Source organism: Bos grunniens, chromosome 23 (assembly GCF_055505025.1).
Source record: "Bos grunniens cultivar Pamir isolate PY7600 chromosome 23, Bosgru_T2T1.0, whole genome shotgun sequence".
NCBI lineage: Eukaryota > Metazoa > Chordata > Mammalia > Artiodactyla > Bovidae > Bos > Bos grunniens.
This window is the reverse complement of record NC_141187.1, coordinates 26,079,558-26,097,518: the sequence shown is the minus strand read 5'-3', so window position 1 is coordinate 26,097,518 and position 17,961 is coordinate 26,079,558. Positions and strand designations below refer to the sequence as shown.

General features: G+C 43.8%; 1 protein-coding gene across 35 annotated transcripts; it reads right to left on the bottom strand.

The window, feature by feature from the left end:
* Positions 1–7,046: 7,046 nt before the first annotated feature.
* TMEM14A (transmembrane protein 14A) lies at positions 7,047–17,432 on the bottom strand. 35 transcript variants are annotated; one of them, XM_086369087.1, is made up of 8 exons: positions 17,298–17,432; positions 16,946–17,069; positions 14,511–14,595; positions 13,755–13,854; positions 13,099–13,183; positions 10,792–10,893; positions 9,434–9,521; positions 7,047–7,849 (listed from the first exon to the last, which is right to left on the bottom strand). In XM_086369087.1, exons 5-8 carry the CDS (start codon positions 13,166–13,168, stop codon positions 7,789–7,791), a joined length of 321 nt encoding a protein of 106 aa, XP_086225213.1. In that variant the 5' UTR covers positions 13,169–13,183; positions 13,755–13,854; positions 14,511–14,595; positions 16,946–17,069; positions 17,298–17,432; the 3' UTR covers positions 7,047–7,788. The 35 variants fall into 35 exon arrangements, with proteins under 35 accessions (XP_086225213.1, XP_086225233.1, XP_086225235.1 ...); XM_086369107.1 differs by having other exon boundaries at positions 7,047–7,651; XM_086369109.1 differs by having other exon boundaries at positions 7,047–7,651; positions 14,511–14,560.
* Between the last annotated feature and the right edge of the window lie 529 nt (positions 17,433–17,961).

Genomic DNA, 17,961 nt, shown 5'->3' with positions numbered 1-17,961 from the left:
GGTTAACTCTAAAGGAGTGGTCAGAGCAGACTAAGACCTTACTGACTGGAAAAAGCCAGCATGAGAAGACCCAGGGTAATAGGATCTGAACAAGAGGGACCAGGGCCTTGGTCAGGAAGAACTTTGGTGGACTTCAGGCACAGCAGGCAGGCAAGCATGGTGGGAGGCATGGTGAGAAACTATGAAAGATGAGGTCAGAGAGGTAGGCATGGGTGTATCTGTTATCTCCCGCTACATAACAAATCACCCCAAAGTTTAGTGAAGTCAAGCTGACCAGTTATTACCCGAGACAATTTACGAGGGTCAGGGATCTGGGAGCAACTTAGTTGGGTTGTTCTGGGTTGGGATCTCCCAGGAGGCTGTAGTCAAGCCCTCAGCAGGGTCTGCACTCATCTGAAAGCTTGACTGGGGATGGGGGATCCACTGCCAACATGGTTGACTCTCACAGCTACTGTAGAAGACCTCCTTGTCCACCTCTTCACGGGGCTGCTTGAGTGTCCTCCTGATGGATCCACTAACTTCCCCCAGAGTAAGCAGTCCAGGAGAGACCAAGACGGAAACAGCAAATATCTATGACGTGGCATCGGAAGTCATAGCTCTAAGGACAGTGATTGATTGAGGAGACGGCCTAGAAGGGAAGGGGCCAGCCAAGGAATCTGAGGAGGAGGCATCTGTGAGGCAGGGAAGTGTGGCATCACACAGCTGGAGACTGAAGACGGCAGCAGGGTGCTGAGACAGACGTCTGACGGTGGGGTGGGGGTGGGGGGCAGGTTCCCATGGGAAGTTTGATATAGAGATGGCAGCCACTGACAGCCCTGTTGAGAAGGTTTGCGCCGCAAAAGGCAGATGAGTGGAATAATAGAGATCTAGGAAAGACCTCTGTCTGAGATCCAGGACAGAAATGAAAAGGCTCAGTTTTATTTGTAATTGTGGGAAGTCACCCAAGAACAGGAGAAGCGGGTGTCACAGCCACAGCCCAGGGAGTGCAAGTGCGCCACCTAGTGTTCAGCCATGGCATCCGCCATACTCACTGCTCAGAGTAGGTGGGGCCTCTTCAGTTAAGAGTAATCTGCTTGCTGGAATAGAAAAATTGCTTTTTCTGAAGCCTGTGCTCTGGGACAACCCAGAGGGGTAGGGTGGGGAGGGAGGTGGGAGGGGGGTTCAGGATGGGAGGGGAACACATGTATACCTGTGGCTGATTTGTGTTGATGTACAGCAAAAACCATCACAATATTGTAATTATCCTCCAATTAAAATAAATAAATAAAAATTTAAAAAAATCGTAAATCCACATAAACTGCTCCCAAGAGAAACTAAAACTGCTGATGGAAGGCTAAGTTGGAGCGTTCTCCTCTCTTCCCCTTGACACTTTTCTTATGCCCTCATCTCTTCACCTTCTTCCATCAGTCCTTCTGTTCCATGTCCTTTTCCTTCCTCCGTTTCTATGATACAGATCAGAGTGATGCTTCCACAAGCCAAGGAACCCCAAGGACTACTGGCAGCGACAGGAGCTAGAAGAGCATCACGGAACAGATTCTTCCTCAGAGTCTTCAAAAGGAACCAACCTTGTCCACACCTTGATTTCAGGCCTCCAGAGGGAATAAATTTCTGTTGTTTAAAGCCACCCAGTGTGTGGTCATCTGTTACAGTGGCCACAGAAAGCTAACACAACTACTTTGCAATAAACAAGAATGAATACACCCAACAACATAGTCGGATTTCAAAATGATACACTGAGTGGAAGAAACTAGACCAAAAAAAAAAAAAACAACCCCAAAACACTTGTATGATTCTATTTATATATAATTCTGGAAAATGCAAACTAGTTTATCTTGACGAGAAAATAACATGTAGTGGGGGAGGAGCAGGGGGAAGAGTCCAAGGGCAGAGGACAGACCATATTGACTATGATTCTTTCGTGGGTTTATACCTGTCAACTCTTGGACTTCCCTGGTAGCTCAGATGGTAAAGAATCTGCCTGCAAGGCAGGAGACCAGGGTTGGATCCCTGGGTCAGGAAGACCCCTGGGAGAAGGGAATGGCAATCCACTCCAGTATTCTTGCCTGGAGAATTTCATGGACAGAAAAGCCTGGCAGGCTACAGTCCATGAGTCACAAAGAGTTGGACTCGACTGAGTGACTAACACACACACGTATCCAGTTGTACACTTAAATTATGTGCTGTTTATTATATGGCAATTATACCCCCGAATATGATGCTAAAACTAAAGGAGGCAAGTAAAACCCCACAAATCTATCCTGTGATGGTCATTCTGGACAATTCCTCTCTTCCCCCCAGGCTGCCTCTCTCTCCTGGGAAGTTGTCGTCTAATTACAGTCAGGCTTTGGTCTCTCCTGTCCTGCTCCCCTTATCCATCTATATCTCCAGCCCTCAAAACCAACAGCAACAACAAGCACTTCAAAACAAATCCAAAAAAGTCCTCTTTCATCCCTGGCTGGTTTTCCCGTTGGTATTTCCTTCCCTCTTTGCTGTCACTTCCAAAACTCAAGTAGTCTTTGCGCTGACTTGACGTCTCTCCAAAGTCTTGAGCTTTGGTTTCTTACCGAAAGAACTAATCACCATATTAGTTCTAACAGTTCAAAAGTCTTGCCTCATATCTATCCTCTTTGATTTCTTCACTGAAAATCCAGGCCCCGTCTCCTCTTCTATCAGCAACTTTCTGCCAGACCCCCGCCCTCCATCACTCCAGCATTCATGTTGTCCATACCGCTCATTTTCTTAGTTTCGTGATTCACACGCCTTCCTTGCCAACATGCTGTCACACTGATCCCATCCAATCCTGCTTCATTTCAAAAGGTCAGAATTTTCACAAAATAAATAACACGTTATCAGTGACAGCCCTCCCCCATCCGGAGCTCAGGCTTGTGAATAAGGCTCTGAAAAGGCTCCAGTGTCTGACGTTGGGCAGAAATGCAGTATGTGGCAGGGCAACCTGGATGAGACCCAAGAGCCGCATGATAGGGATGTGAAGCAAATCAAACAGACTCTGTCCCAGAGACGAGTTGCAGGGGGAGGAGAGGGCAGAGCTCTGCTTTATCTTTTCCTGCTTTAACAAAGTATAATTGACAAATGAAATTGTACAATATTTTTAAAATGTTTGATATACATCATGAAACAGTTGCCCCCACCAAATTAACACATCCATCATCACCTTACGTATTTACTTTTTAAAAATACAATATAATGTTACCACGGAGAAGGAAATGGCAACCCACTCCAGTATTCTCGCCTAGAGAATTTCATGGACAGAGGAACCTGGCGGGCTATAGTCCACGGGGCCGCAGAGAGTCAGACATGACTGAGCAACTAACACACATGTTACCAACTAGGGTCACCATTACACATCAGATCCTCAGAACTTATTTATCCTATAATTGAAAGTTTGTACCCTTTGCCCAGTGAGAGCCCTACTTGTATTTTTATTTTTTGTTATTATGTATTTATTTATTTGGCTGTTCTGGGTCTTAGTTGTGGCATGTGGGATCTAGTTCCCTGACCAGGAATCAAACCCAGGCCCCCTACATTGGGAACGTGGAGTCTCAGCCACAGGAGCACCAGGGAAGGCCGGAGAGCTCTACTTTAGGTGGGTGATGAGGGAAGGCCACTCTGGGGAAGTGACATTTAAACTGAGACACAATGTAAGAAAGAAGCAGACATGCAAGGAGTTGGGCAAGAGGGTTCCAGATGGACACAACAGAATTTTCAAAGCCCTGGAGTGGGAAGCAGTGTCTGGTACCCCAAGCCAAAGGAGGCATGACTGGAGGGTGTGGGTGGCTTCCGGCATGAGAAAGAAAGAAAGTGTTAGTTGCTCAGTTATGTCCGACTCTTTGTGACCCCGTGGGCTGTAGCCCGCCAGACTCCTTTGTCCATAGAATTCCCCAGGCAAGAATACTGGAGTGGGTTTAGCCATATCCTTCTCCAGAGGGTCTTCCCGACCCAGGGATTGAACCCGGGTATCTTGCACTGCAGGCAGATTCTTTACCATCTGAGCCACCTGTAGAATGAGAAGGGGCGACAGATGGCAGATGACACGCTCCTTCAGTCCTGTCAAGGAATTTGGATCTTATTCTAAATGAAGTGAGAATCCAATGTCTGGCTTTCTTCCATAAGCTTTTGCCAGATGATACAGTATTTTGGGAGGTACAATTTCACACTGTAGCTATTTGAAAGCATAGCTTGAACTGAAGAAGAAAAAACTCATCTGCTTCTGCACCAGAAAAAGGATGAAGAGAAAACTGAAAAACCAGTCAGAGTGTGGATTTGCCAACTCAACTAGACTCGTTAGCTTTCTGGAGTTTCACGGATAAGTATGCTGGTATAATTTGTAAAACTTGTAAAATAAATGAATTGTAAATGTATTCAAAGGATGGGGGCCGAGAATTCCCTGGCAATCCAGTGGTTGAGATTCCGCGCTTTTGTGCTCCCAGTGCAGAGGACATGGGTTCAATCTCTGTTGGGAGCTAAGATCCCACGTGCTGCAATGCGACCAAAAAAAAAAAAAAATAACAGCATAAGAAAATTACTTTGATCTCAGGGGGTTATTAGGCACTTACTTAGGGAGCAGTTGTAGAAAACTCTTTATATGATACCCAAACAAAAAGCAGTTTTTACCACTTATTCTTTAAATGTTGAGCTGTGAATGAATGACTCAGTGTTTTTAAATAAGTGCCCAAAGTCTGTGGTAACTGATTGTTGATACTGAGCTTATCCAAGGTGGTGCAGTGATTTTAACAAAGGAAGGAAGGGAGGGAGGGAAGGAAAAAAGGGACACAATGCTTTTCATCTCATTCTTATCAGCCAAGTACTGTGTTTAACTGTGTCTCAACAATGTTAAGAAACAGGCAACTGTTTCTTAATGTTAAGGAACAATAAAAAAAAATACTTAGTATAAAAAATAGCGTTTAACTTGTCATTTCTTCTTCTGATGACCTAATTTTTTCAAATAGGGGAAGGGCCAAATCTGAGCTATGTGATGCTCTTCCTGGGTCTTCTGATTTCCTTATGGTTTTTATTTTCAGCGTTGGTACCATCCGAGCCGGCCAGGGTTAGAAGAAAGTTCCTAGTCAATATTCTTCTTCTGTGCTCAAATTTCCCTTACAATGTGTCATAGCAAATTTTCAGAAGTTGAATCATCATGCTCTAGCATACACAACTTTGCCAAAACAGCTGCACTTTATCTTTGGAGCCCCTGCAGATAGTAAGCCCTCATATAGTAAGCCTGTAAGCACATTGAAAACTTGAGAAAAACACATCATTTTTGTAAAACAAAGTTCTGCTGGGAAAACTTTTCTGGGTGATCTGGAGAAACTCAATCTTAATATACCAGAAAATTCTTTTGACGGTGTCTATTTGGACTTTTGATGCATCCCAGAATGTTTCATGGCCCCACCCAGACTGTGCACCCCTGGGCCTGGCGGGGTTCACAGCTGCCCTCTCCCCTCTTCCCCAGCTGCCCGTAAGGCCTAACAAGGTAACAAGAATGGCCTCATTGGAATTTTAGACTGGGCTCCACTCTGGGAGCTTCTGGAGTCTTGCCAAACCAGACAGCAAAAAATTAGCCTGCAGTTCCTGACATGAGAAATTTTAGGAGAAATTGAAATCAGGAACATATGCTTTTTTTTTTTTTTTTCCAAATCACACTTCATAAAAGTCACAGGTAATCTTTAAATTTAGGGGAAAATGCTTTGGGGGGAAGCTTTGGTTTATTTTGGTTACCCCTATCTGTATTCTTGTATTTGTTATTAATTTTGGAACATGGCTTCTTCCTATCAAAAGTAGTTAAATACAAATTAGACATTTGCTAAGATGAGAGTATCCAGAAGGTGGTGGGCTTGGAGAGAAGCGATCACAGCTCTGGTCCTTCCCACCCTTTAGCTTAGGGACTTTAGGAAAATCACTTAATGTCTCTGGGCTTCCCAAGAATCAAACGAAGGATTGTAGAAGAGCACCAAGGTGACTATGTCAGCTCCTCCCTGCTCCCCTTTTTTTCTTTTGCTGGTGAAAATATGTGAAAGAGAAAGAGGGGGATCCCCACCACCAACTGTCTGAAATGAGAAAGTTTTGGGACACAGAAGAAGAGGAGGTGGAGAGAAAGCCTTAATACTGGGCATCACGAGCAGACCCAGAGATAACTTATTTGGAGTTGTATTGTTTTTCTTAAAAAACTTACTGAAATATAGTTGATTTACAATGCTGTGTTAGTTTCAGGTATACAGCAAAGTTATTCAGTTATCATCTTTTTTTAGATTATTTTCCATCACAGATTATTACAAAATACTGAATATAGTTCCCTGTGCTATACAGTAGGTATTTGTTGGTTACCTATTTTATATGTAGTAGTGTGAAAGAGAACTTATTTTGTGAAAACAAAGATTAGAGGGGAAAAAAGAAGAGACGCCCTCACACACAAGCCACTCTCACACAGGATTCTTTTTAAACGTAATTAAGTACCCAATTTCTACAGTTTCTACTCATTAAGACATAGCCACAAGGAAAAATGCACATCTATTAAACACCTGCTCAATCTGAGAAAAAAGGCCGGTAAGGAGGACAGATGTTTTTAGCTTGTCCATATTTTCTGATTTGTCTACAATGAGTTCCTATAACTTATGCAATAATATTGAAAATATTTTGTAAGTGAATAAGGGGAAGACAGATTTTTTTTTTCATCTTTGCATCTGTCTTGTCTTCTGAAAATGGCAGGATTCCCTGGAAATAGAGATGTTTCTTGCTGTTGGTTTTGAGAATGGTAGTTAATTAATTGTAGTTGATCTTCACAGTATAGAATGAGGGTGATCTGATGTCCTCAGTGGTTTAACACTATTTAACATAAAATATTAAGGAATGACAATCAGGGAGCCATGTATCAGTATATTTTCTTAATATTTTTTATTATTCCAAATTGTAAACATTTAAACTTTTATTTATTTTCTGTTATTATAAAGGGAGTAAGATAGAATCCTTGGGAAAAATACTATCAAAGATGATAAGGATATAGAGAAGACTTTAAAATGAGAGAAACAGGCTTAAAACAGGTCTTTTATTTGAATACTGAATACATAATATTTGTACAGAGTGTGCTGGGGATGAAGTTTATTAAAGAAAAAAAAAAACCACTGGCAGAAATATAATTAAAATGGGGAAAAAAATCGAATATAACACAAATGACAAATAGATACAAGAGCATTCTATGAAGCCCGCTTAGGGCATTCCATCATCTGATAAGTTATAGTTTATAGTTCAAACTTACTCCAGACATGAGTATTTGGAACCACCATCTATAAAACATGACATAGAAAATCAAAGAGTACATCACAATTTATGATGTACATCACAATTTCATTAAAATATCTTTAATGAAATCAGAATCTAACAATTAGAAAACGGTTAAACTATTCATTAAAAAAAAACCCAAAAATCCCTCAAACTAGTGTCCATATTAGAGGCGACAGTGTTTCTTGGGTAGTTTCCAACATAAAATAAGACCACACTGAACATTCCACACTGGAATTTATCTTTTCAGTACAAACAGTAGGCTTCTGGCCATTAGAGCAGAACGACTCAGATTTAGTTTTCACTTTCTCTGGCTTCTCAAAGCAGCAGTAAGACAAGTCTCAGGATCATCAAGAGGCTGGATTAAAACAAGACAGGCCAGGGGAGGTGACTCAGGAGGCGAGAGAAGGCCCACATGCCCACCTAACCTGTGTGGTACGAGACCCTGGCTTCCAGGGTGCGGCTCTGCTGCTACTCCCTGGGCCAGAGATGCTCTCAGGATCCCTGTACTTGAACTTCCCAGATGTGACTGAACTGGCCACTTAAAAAATGTTCACTAAGTGAAGGAGAAAAATCAGAATTTAATGTTCTGAGAATTTGGGCTGAACTTTCATAAGAGAAATGTTAGGAAACAAAATTTTCAATAGATAGTAAAGGCAAGGAGCTTGAAAAACTCAGCAAGGGGCAATTTTGTGTTATTATTACAATCTCAGCTACTTTCCAAGCTTGGAGTCTTGTCTTTTTAACCTGTAAACCCTACTTTGACTTTCCACCACCAAGTACCATCATTAGAACGGGACCCTCATTAGAAATCAGGCCTGTATAATCACACTTTTGTTTCCAAATCATAAACATTGTATCTAGCCACGCTAGAAAATTCGATTGAAAAGTAGAAAGCAGAAAATTTCTCATTCCATTACCACCTAGAGATTACTAACATGAAGTATTTGAAGTATTTCCTTCCTATCTTGTTTTTCTATACACAGACTTCCAAAAAATTGAGATCACACTATATTTGGTTGTTTATTCTGTTTTCATCTCCTATTTTGTCATTAATATTTTCGAACATCACTAAATGGTTTTTGAAAATATGAGATGCAATGCTTGCTCAATATTCCACTAAGTGGACAAAACAATTATTGAACCATTTCCTTACTGGTTAATTTTCAAGCTGCTTCTAATTTTTCAGTTCATCATATCTTCAACTAGACACAGAGTTGCAATAGACATCAGTCTTTGGATATATCTCATTATTTTTTTAGCATAAATTGCCAAAAGTGAAAACCTACATCAAAGAAAATGAACACATTGATAGCTTTCAACATATAAATGCAGCTTCCAAGAAGAATTTAAAATGTTATGCACAAATTTTTACTTGGGAATGTGCTTAATCTCATGGAAAGAATTACTGAGATTAAGAGAAATGTGAAGCTCCCTGTTTATCTTTTTTAAAAATATTAAGTTTTCTCCCTTAAAAACTCAAAGTAACTGTGAGAGACTGTCACTGTTGAACTCTCTAAGAGAGAGATCAGATTTAAATGAATACATTTACTGTCTCAGACAGGTAAATCCTGAGAAAAAATGAGGCTGATTTTAATTCTTTATTCTGAAAAAAGGTAATTGTGTACATGTGATCAGATACTATAGCAACACTAAGTGTATTTGATAAAAACATTCCCAGGCACATAAATGTCAGCAACTGATTGAATGGATGCTGCAGCTGCTGCTGCTAAATTGCTTCAGTCGTGTCCGACTCTGTGTGACCCCACAGATGGCAGCCCACCAGGCTCCCCTGTCCCTGGGATTCTCCAGGCAAGAACACTGGAATGGGTTGCCATTTCCTTCTCCAATGAATGAAAGTGAAAAGCGAAAGTGAAGTAGCTCAGTCGTGTCCAACTCTTTGTGACCCCATGGAACTGCAGCCTACCAGGCTCCTCTGCCCATGGGATTTTCCAGGCAAGAGTACTGGAGTGGGTTGCCATTGCCTTCTCCAGAACGGATGATGTTTGAAGGTTTTATAGTCATGCTGACTGTAATAAAAAGTACTTTGACCTTTCAAGTTAAAACTGACTTCTGCTCAAAATTCAGCACTTCAAAATGACAGCAGAGGAAAGAATAGATCAAAATAGGTTTTTCTTACCTTAAACCTGCAACCAGTCCAGCTGGCATGATTTTCTTGGACCTCTTAAATCTCACCCCCATTATGGTGGCCAGGAAGAAAGCTGTAACTAAAAAACAGACCAGTGCATGAACCCCTCAAACATGTTATCAGTACTTGCTTGTGAAACAGACGGATTTGATTTCAGCTTTCTAATATAACAATGATTATGTGTTGGTACTGAGTTGCTATGTTCTTGAAAAGATAAAGTGTTCTGTCAAAATACTTTATAAATTAGCTAATCAAAAAGGTTTCTGAGTAAACAAGCATGTTAAAATCCATTACTGAAATATCTTGAAAAGAAAAAGTGTGTTTTTCTAACTTAAATTTCTATTTATAGAACACTCCTGGGAAGGCCAGGACTGTATCTTTTCCAAGTTTCCTCGGGAATACTAGGCAGTATGCCTAGACTCACAGGAGACTTCCAATAAACGGAAGGAAAAGAATCAGTTTCTAAAGTGAATCTTTAAAGTAAGACCTGATTAATAAAATAATAGTAGGAAAAGGCTGACTTTATTTTGTAGTATTTCATTTTCAAAAAAATGAATGCTTGGAGACAAAATATATAACAACAGTCTAATAATAATACAAATTCAGAAGCACACACCAGCCTTTTAGGAGCTGAACCACTAGATGAAAGATTATGTAAGAGACTAGGCCATTGATATCACAATTTAAGAACAACTTTAAAGGCAAAATCACTTGCTGATACACAAATCAACATGACTGGCAATAAAGTACATTAACTGTTTAAGTGCATATGAATAAAATGCCCAATATATGTGTATCATTTTTAAAAATATGTATTTATTTGGCTGTGCGAGGTCTTAGTTGCAGCATGTGGGAGCTAGTGCCACGACCAGAAGTTCAGACCTACACCCCCTGCCTTAGAAGGCAAAGTCTTAATCACTGGACAGTCAGGGGAGCCCAGCCTTGCTTTTCTAGGTTCAGTCTTAAGGCAAAGTGGGATCTAAAAGCAGTTTGTAAATTCAATAAAACAATCCAAGACTGTCTCTTTTTAGATATTTTCACAATAATAAAAACCATGCTAACGTGCATTTAGGAGGGTTAGCAGAAAATTCAGACCTAACTCCTCATTTTTTCTAATTTTATTTTCTCTTCCTAGTAACAAACTTTACAGAAATATTCTTCTGAGTCCTGGCAGCAACGTCATTACTTTTGATCGGGTCTGTGTAGAAAGGAACAAGAATAGCGTTCCATCTCCACACAAGCATTTTGCCACCTGCCAACTCACCAGTATTTCCTAGGACACCTGGGCTGGGTATTAAAAAGCTACCCCCAAGCTTTGATTCTGCATAACCAGGGAAAAAACGCCTTACACAGTGACAGCTTTACATCTCGCTTGTCATTGGAGACACGGTAAGCTCCATAGCCAGCCAAAAATCCAACAAAAAGACCAGCAATCAGAGACAGAACACCACCTGGAGGGGGAAAAAAAAGTAAGGGTTCAGATAGAAAATCCGCAAATGAAGACATGCCTTTATCACTTAATGTGTGATATATGCAACACGTGGAAAAAATGTGTTTCTTCTTGGGCACTGTAACTGCCAAATCATGTATCAGCTATCCACGGACAGTTTCTAAGAAACGACTGCTTCATGCAGAACCCCAAGTACACAGCAATGGGAGGGATGGGTGTGGAGATAAAGCCTGCCTTGGAGTAGCACTTCCAATGGCAACTGCATGATCTTAGACAATTACCTAACTTCTTTATGCCCCTCTTTTATTCCCCCTATTCTCTTTGCTTCTATTATTTCACTCTCAGGTTGTGATGATAAAAATAAGATAAATGATGTTTTCAACTCATGGAGGTAGAGGGGGTCCTATGCAAACCAAGCAGTGGTTCTGTCCTGAATAATTAACAAAGCTTCCAGCCTTAACACATCACGACTCACAGGTGGATCAGGACCACAATGAGTAACAGGAAAAACCCGGTCTCTGATTCAGCTAACCAGCTGCCAACCCATCCCCTTCCCCACCCAGTACCCGCCCAGTGTTGCCCCCGGCACTGGGACAGACAGAGAGGACTTCCTCTGCCCGGGGTAGGGAGCAAGAGGGTACATACCAGTGATACTGTGACTAAGACATATAGTCCCCACTTCAAGGCACTCACTCTATTTAGAATCTATCAGATTGGAATCTCTAGGGTCAAGGCACCTCTGGGGTTTTTTTGGGGGAGAGAGATTTCAATGTATCATTTGTTTTTATTGAAATATAATTGATTTACAGTGCTGTATTAGTTACTGATGTACAGCAAAGTGATTCAGTTACAAGGCATCTCTGTTTTTTAAAACATCTACAGAAAATTCAGATTGCAGCAGGGTTAAGAACCATTACAGCAATGCACATACACACACACACACCCATCCAGAAACCGAAGCCACGTGCACTAGGTTCTAGCTTAATTCTTCAGGCAACAAGTGGAAGATGTCTTATAACTAAAGTAACCCTCTCCTGCCACACCCTCCAGCAACCCCAACACACACACACACACAAGCTCTCTTTTTTACCCACACCTCAAAAAATCACTCGGAGAAGTCAATAGCAACCCACTTCAGTATCCTTGCCTGGAAAATCCCATGGACAGAGGGGCCTGGTGGGCTGAAGTCCATGGGGTCGCTAGGAGTTGGGCACGACTGAGCGACTTCACTTTCACTTTTCACTTTCATGCATTGGAGATGGAAATGGCACCCCACTCCAGTATTCTTGCCTGGAGAATCCCAGGGACGGGGGAGCCTCGTGGGCTGCCATCTATGGGGTCGCACAGAGTCAGACACAACTGAAGGGACTTAGCAGCAGCAACAGCAAAAAATCACTAAAAGAAGTAACTTTCAAAACCATATAGACCTGAAATTCAAGTCCTCCAATGTCACTAATAAAACAGTCTTCAAAATATAACTTCATTTTATGAATTTCTTACAAAAATAAGAAAGAGAAATTTGGGACACTGTGATTATATAAATGCATTTACCTTAAACAAACTAAAATAGAAAACTTGGCCTTTCATTTTTTCTCCATGAAAGTCTTTTATCAACTGGGTGTTTTCTCCATCTTGGGACAGAGATGAAGAGACTACTTCAGATATTATATCTAAGTATTGAACAAATTTTCTGTTGCAACACACAATATCAACATAATTCTGTTTTTTGACACTTTTGCGACCCCATGGACTATACAGTCCATGGAATTCTCTAGGCCAGAAAAGTGGAGTGGGTAGCTGTTCCCTTCTCCAGGGTATCTTCCCAACCCAGGGATCGAACCTAGGTCTCCCACATTGCAGGCAGATTCTTTACCAGCCTGAGCCACAAGGGAAGCCCTTTTGACACTATGAGTATGTAACAAAAAAACAAACTCATCTGATAATAAGTGAGTAGCCCTGAGGAGTTTAGGTCAATTATGCAACTGATATTAACAGATGAAGGGAGACCCAGACGCCCAGGCTCTGGAATGACAGGCTCTGTTCACCCAGCCGCAGGGAACCCGCCTCCTTCCCCGAATCCTCCCACCACATGCTGGTCCTCAGCCACCTGAGGACTTCATGTCCTATTTATATTATAGACTCCTCAGATGATCCCAGCACAACCTCCCACCAGGTCCTTTTGATGAAAAATCTGGTTTGGCCTCACCTCTCCGCTTATATCCCAAAATGCTTCCGAACGTCACCAGGGCTGCATAACCAAAACCAATCAGGTCCATTGGCAAGGTTTAAGTCTAAAGCAAGGGGGAAGGGACATATTTTACAAATAAAAAGAGTCTGGGGGAGCAAATGTATATAAAAATGATGTGCATTCCACAGAATTATATAAATTAATTTCTCTAGTTCACTAAGAAAAGGGCAGCTGGATCTTCCCCCTCTCCCAACACTCAGCCGCCGTCCCCCTCACCCTCATCACTCTCAAGATCACTCAGGGAGACACCTGAGGCTGATTTTCCTTTCCTGTCTGCCAAAACTTGCTGTCCTCTCAGTTGGGGACGCCTTTCCCACTCCCCAGCAAGACTTCTGCTCTGGTTAGCCTGGTCTCCTAGCGGGGCAGTGACCCTGCCATGTTCACTTTGCACTCCCGTGCCTGGAACTTGCCCCCTTCTCCCCGACCAACATTCTCTACGCACCATCTCCCTCTGAACCTACTTTCCTTCTCAGCCACACCCCTAACCTCCTTAACCACGCCCCATCTCAACCACACCCCTAACCACCTTAACCACGCCCCTTCTAGCCACACCCCTAGCCTCCTTAACCACGCCCCTTCCCAGCCACATCCCTAACCCCCTTAACCACTCCCACCTGCACCGTCCACCTGGTCTGGAGCGTCTGCTCTTCTAACATCCCTGACCTTAACTCTATCTTGTAATTCTTTCTTTTTTGTACCCGCTCCTCTTCACACCTAAGAACAGGAAAGGGGTAACAAGGACGTGTGCTTGTTGACTGATTCCCTTTCAACGTGCTCTTTGCTTTGTTGTGAGACAGTTCTCCTGTGGTGGCAGAGACACCCACACTTGGTCCATGGGAAACCACTGAAGGATGCAATGCAATGCAGTCCTGACAGGAAGTTAACTGAGTGACCGTGAGATCCTGCAGGCCTCACAGAAGCAGCTGAAACACCCATGGGTGAAAAGTTCGAAGAAACTCCATGGAAATCCTGCCTGGAATTCTCCAAGACGTAAAAGAAGGAGTGCTGGCTACAGGCTGGACACATGGCCTCTGGTCACTAGTGGCTGCTGGACCCTGGACCATGCCCCATCCCTAAAAGGCCAACTCCCCCAAAGTGAGGGGAATAGACAGGATAAGCTCTAGAGTTTTTCTTTTTAATTATTATTCTAAGATTCCTGGCAGTGACTGCACATCTTTTTACATCTCTATTTTTCTCCCTGGGAAAAACAGTTATCTTTGTATACATGAGGAATGGTATATGAGAATTTTTTGTATTTTCACAATTTTCTCACTGTTTGCCATTTAGGTTAACCTGGTCTTTAATTCTCTGCAGCAACTGGTAACAAACTCGCCCAGAAGAATGGAAAAGGAGGGTAAGCTAGCACTTACTGTGAGGAAGGGTCTGGGGTTGGGAGCCCAAGGCACAGGAGGTGATGGCGCTGAAAAGGAGGCAACGATGGAAAATTCTCAATGTCTGTGGGATGAAGAATTAAAACAGGATGGTTGTTGATGCCCAAGAAGTGGTCCAGTGGGGCTGAATATAGAAGAAGGAAGGACGTGTGTTCCAAAACCATGGATAAATCATAATAAGGATGTCATTCCTGAGCAGTTACCACGTGCCAGACACCATTGTAAGGCCTTATATGTATCAACTCATTTAATTATCACCACGACCCTAGGAGGTAAGTACTATCATTATCCACTTTGCAGATAAGGCAACTAAAGCACAGAAAAGGCAAGTAGCAGCCCTGAGGTCACACAGCAGAACCAAGATAGCAGACTCAGAGAAGTTTCATTCCTTATCAGTAGTACTTCCAAAAACAAAGTTAGCTGCCAAAAGAATGAACGTACAAGTGAGACTGAAGTTCCTGAAAGTTTTGAATTCTGGGTTAAGCACTTCTTGGCCTCGTGGCTTAGCCCACACTGCACTGTCTTCCACCTGGAGACCTATTACCCTTAGCCCTGTGAACACCTCACGTCCACTCCTACTTCCTGTCTTTCTCAAGGAGCCCATCACATTCCACGGTGTATGCTTGGCTTCACCAACGTGTAATGTTAGGCTCGTTCCTTAATCTCTCTGTATCTCAGTTTCTCCATCTGTAAAGCAGGGATAATAAAAATACCTACCTCACAGAGTTGCTGTGGTGATGAAATGAGTTAACGCTGTAAGGCACTCAGAACCCATGCCTGGGACACACTGAACACCCAACAAATATTAGCTGTTCAAATGATGATTCCTCCCTTTCACTCTTACACCCATTTTTAAGCTTGATGTGAACAAGGGCTATACTACTTCAGCACAATGAGAAATCAACTGAGGCAGGGTGATTTATGATGCAGGCATTCATAGACTCAAACCATAATATTACTGATATAAGTTGCATATATACTCAATTACATCAATGACTATCTCTTGGGTGTCTTCTATGTGGAGGCAGCAGGAAGAGATGGAAAGCCCCACTGATGGACACAGCCCTGGTCTTCCAGGACTTCCAGCGCAGCACCGGGAAGGCCGCAGCTGCCTGAGGGAGCCCTCGGAGGAGAGGCACAGGCCCTATAACCAGGAGCTTCACCCTCCCAGGCTGGCAGCCTAAGCTTCATTCTGCGAGGAAGCAGGGACCCAGCTGGGGCCTTGAGGCCGGCAGGAGTAAAGCAAGGGAGGAGTCTGGCAAGGAAGAGTGTGTCCTACGCAGAAGAGGGACACCTACAAAAGCCTAGTGGCATGAGACAGCATGGTGTGGTTTTAAAATGGAGAGAAGTGCAAGGGGTGTGAAAAGAGCAGGCGCTGGTGAGTAAGGGCCGGACTACTCCTGGAAGCCCTGTAAAGGGAGTATGGTAAAGATGGGCTGGGAGACTGATGCAATAAGCCAAGCAAGAGGTGATGGTGGTCTGGCCTGGAGAAATGAGAGTGGAGTGAGGTGGACAGGTCAGGGGGTTGAGTCAACAAGCCCGGAGTGGGGGAGTGGGGTTGGGCGGGGAGTAGGGAAGGGATAAGTCTCTGGCTTGGACCACTAGCGGGGATGCTGTTTCCTGAGACAGGGAAACAACATATTCAGTTTAAGATGACCAACATACAGTCAGGAAACATCCTTACATACAGAGGTGAAGTTATGAGAGAGATCACTCATCATCAGGTGGTAACTTAGGAACCTAGTTTTTTCCTTAAGTCAATCACCTGCTGTGGAAGGCTGGTTCCTTTCCCTCCTCAAAGCTCCCCAGTTTTTTCTCTGATCCTCTCTTGGGGCCCTGATGTACAGTCACTTCCGTTGAGCTCTCTCCTCTGCACCAGTCAAGGTCCTTGAGGACTAAACTCAGGAATAACTTCCGCCTTAAGATACTCTGAAACCGACCTACCCTCGGTATAGCTCTATTGCCAGGAAAAAGCCCTTCATATCCTTAGGGAGCCGAGTGTTGTTCTAAGGAGCCAAAAGAAATCTATTCTCAACTCTTGTAAGGGTTTACAGCGAAAATCCAAACAAAAGGCAATTCTCCCTGTCGCTCCTTTTCCGTTGCAGGACGGTTTGATTTGCTCAGAATCACACAGGAAATCCAGAGGCTGCGTTAACAAGGCGGGGACGGGAATGAAGATGGTGTGCGCGATGCATCACGTGCTCCCATCACAAATGCAGTGCCCACCCCTTGGAAAGGCCAGAAAGCATCTTGGGTGCAATGCAGCAAAACGATTTACTGCTCAGCGCACAAAACTAGGTGACAGGGACCTGCCTTGTCCCTAGCCCTCCAACATTTGGAGAACCCACAAAGAGATGTCCCTAAGCTATTATATAAAAAGCATTTCCATATGCTGAGTATCAATAATTACCTACCTTTGAACTCCTTGGGGCTTGAAAGACATTTTCGAGTGAAGTCTGGGTGGTGCTGGGAAGGTTTGAAACCTTACCAAGCATTTCTGCGATGATCCAAGGGCCCCAACCCTTTCTCCATCTCTCCCTAGCTCCGGGAAAGGAGGAGGGAGGACAGGTAGGAGATTCAGGACCTTGGAAGGAAGAAATTCGGGGACTTCCCAGAAAAAGGAGAGAAGCGATCCCCGGAAGAGGAGACTCCACCCCCTGGAAAATCTTCCCAAGTTTCTCGGCATCGTTATCTGCCTATTTCTGCACCTTTGCATGAAAATTACGGGCAGAAAGATCTCAAGGTACAGCCAGATGTACAGCTCACCTGCAGCCTTAAGCTCTCCCCGCGGCTGAAAAGAAAAAAGTTGGGAGACAGCTAAGGGAAAACTTCGTACCTGGAACCGAGAAGCTAACCTCGCCGTCAGAGCCTTCCCTCTCTGAGAGCTCACCTCCCAGCACTGGGCGGGGCTGCTGGTTCCAGGAAGCACCGGCCCCGCCTCCGCACGCGCATGCTCAGCATCCCTTCCTCCGCAGCTCGGTCCTATCCGGCCGGGGTCCTACCCGGCCGGTGTCCTACCCGGCTGGTATCCGGCCGGTGCCCTCCCGGTACAGCGGAGATTGTTACTTGGCTGTACCACCTGCAGTGCCGGCGCTGTAGCATCTCAGGCGGCGGCCACACCTGGTCACTCGCTCGGGACCCGGCCACTCGCTCCGGCGGCCGGGCTTTCGGTCCTGGCCCTGATCCTGGGACTGGAGCCTGCTGCCCCCGGCCGGACGGAGCGAGACTGGGCGTGGACCTGGGTGTAACGGGGATTCCAGATGGCAAAAGATTTTTAACCAGTATAGAGATTGCTTCATTTAAGGGGCGTTTGTGGGGCTTCTCCAGCAGGCCTTTTACGTACTCTCCAGCAGATTGACCCTATTTTCAGCGGAGGGAGCTAAGGTTCGGAGAGGCGAAGGAGTTTTCCACAGACTCAACTCCTAAGTGA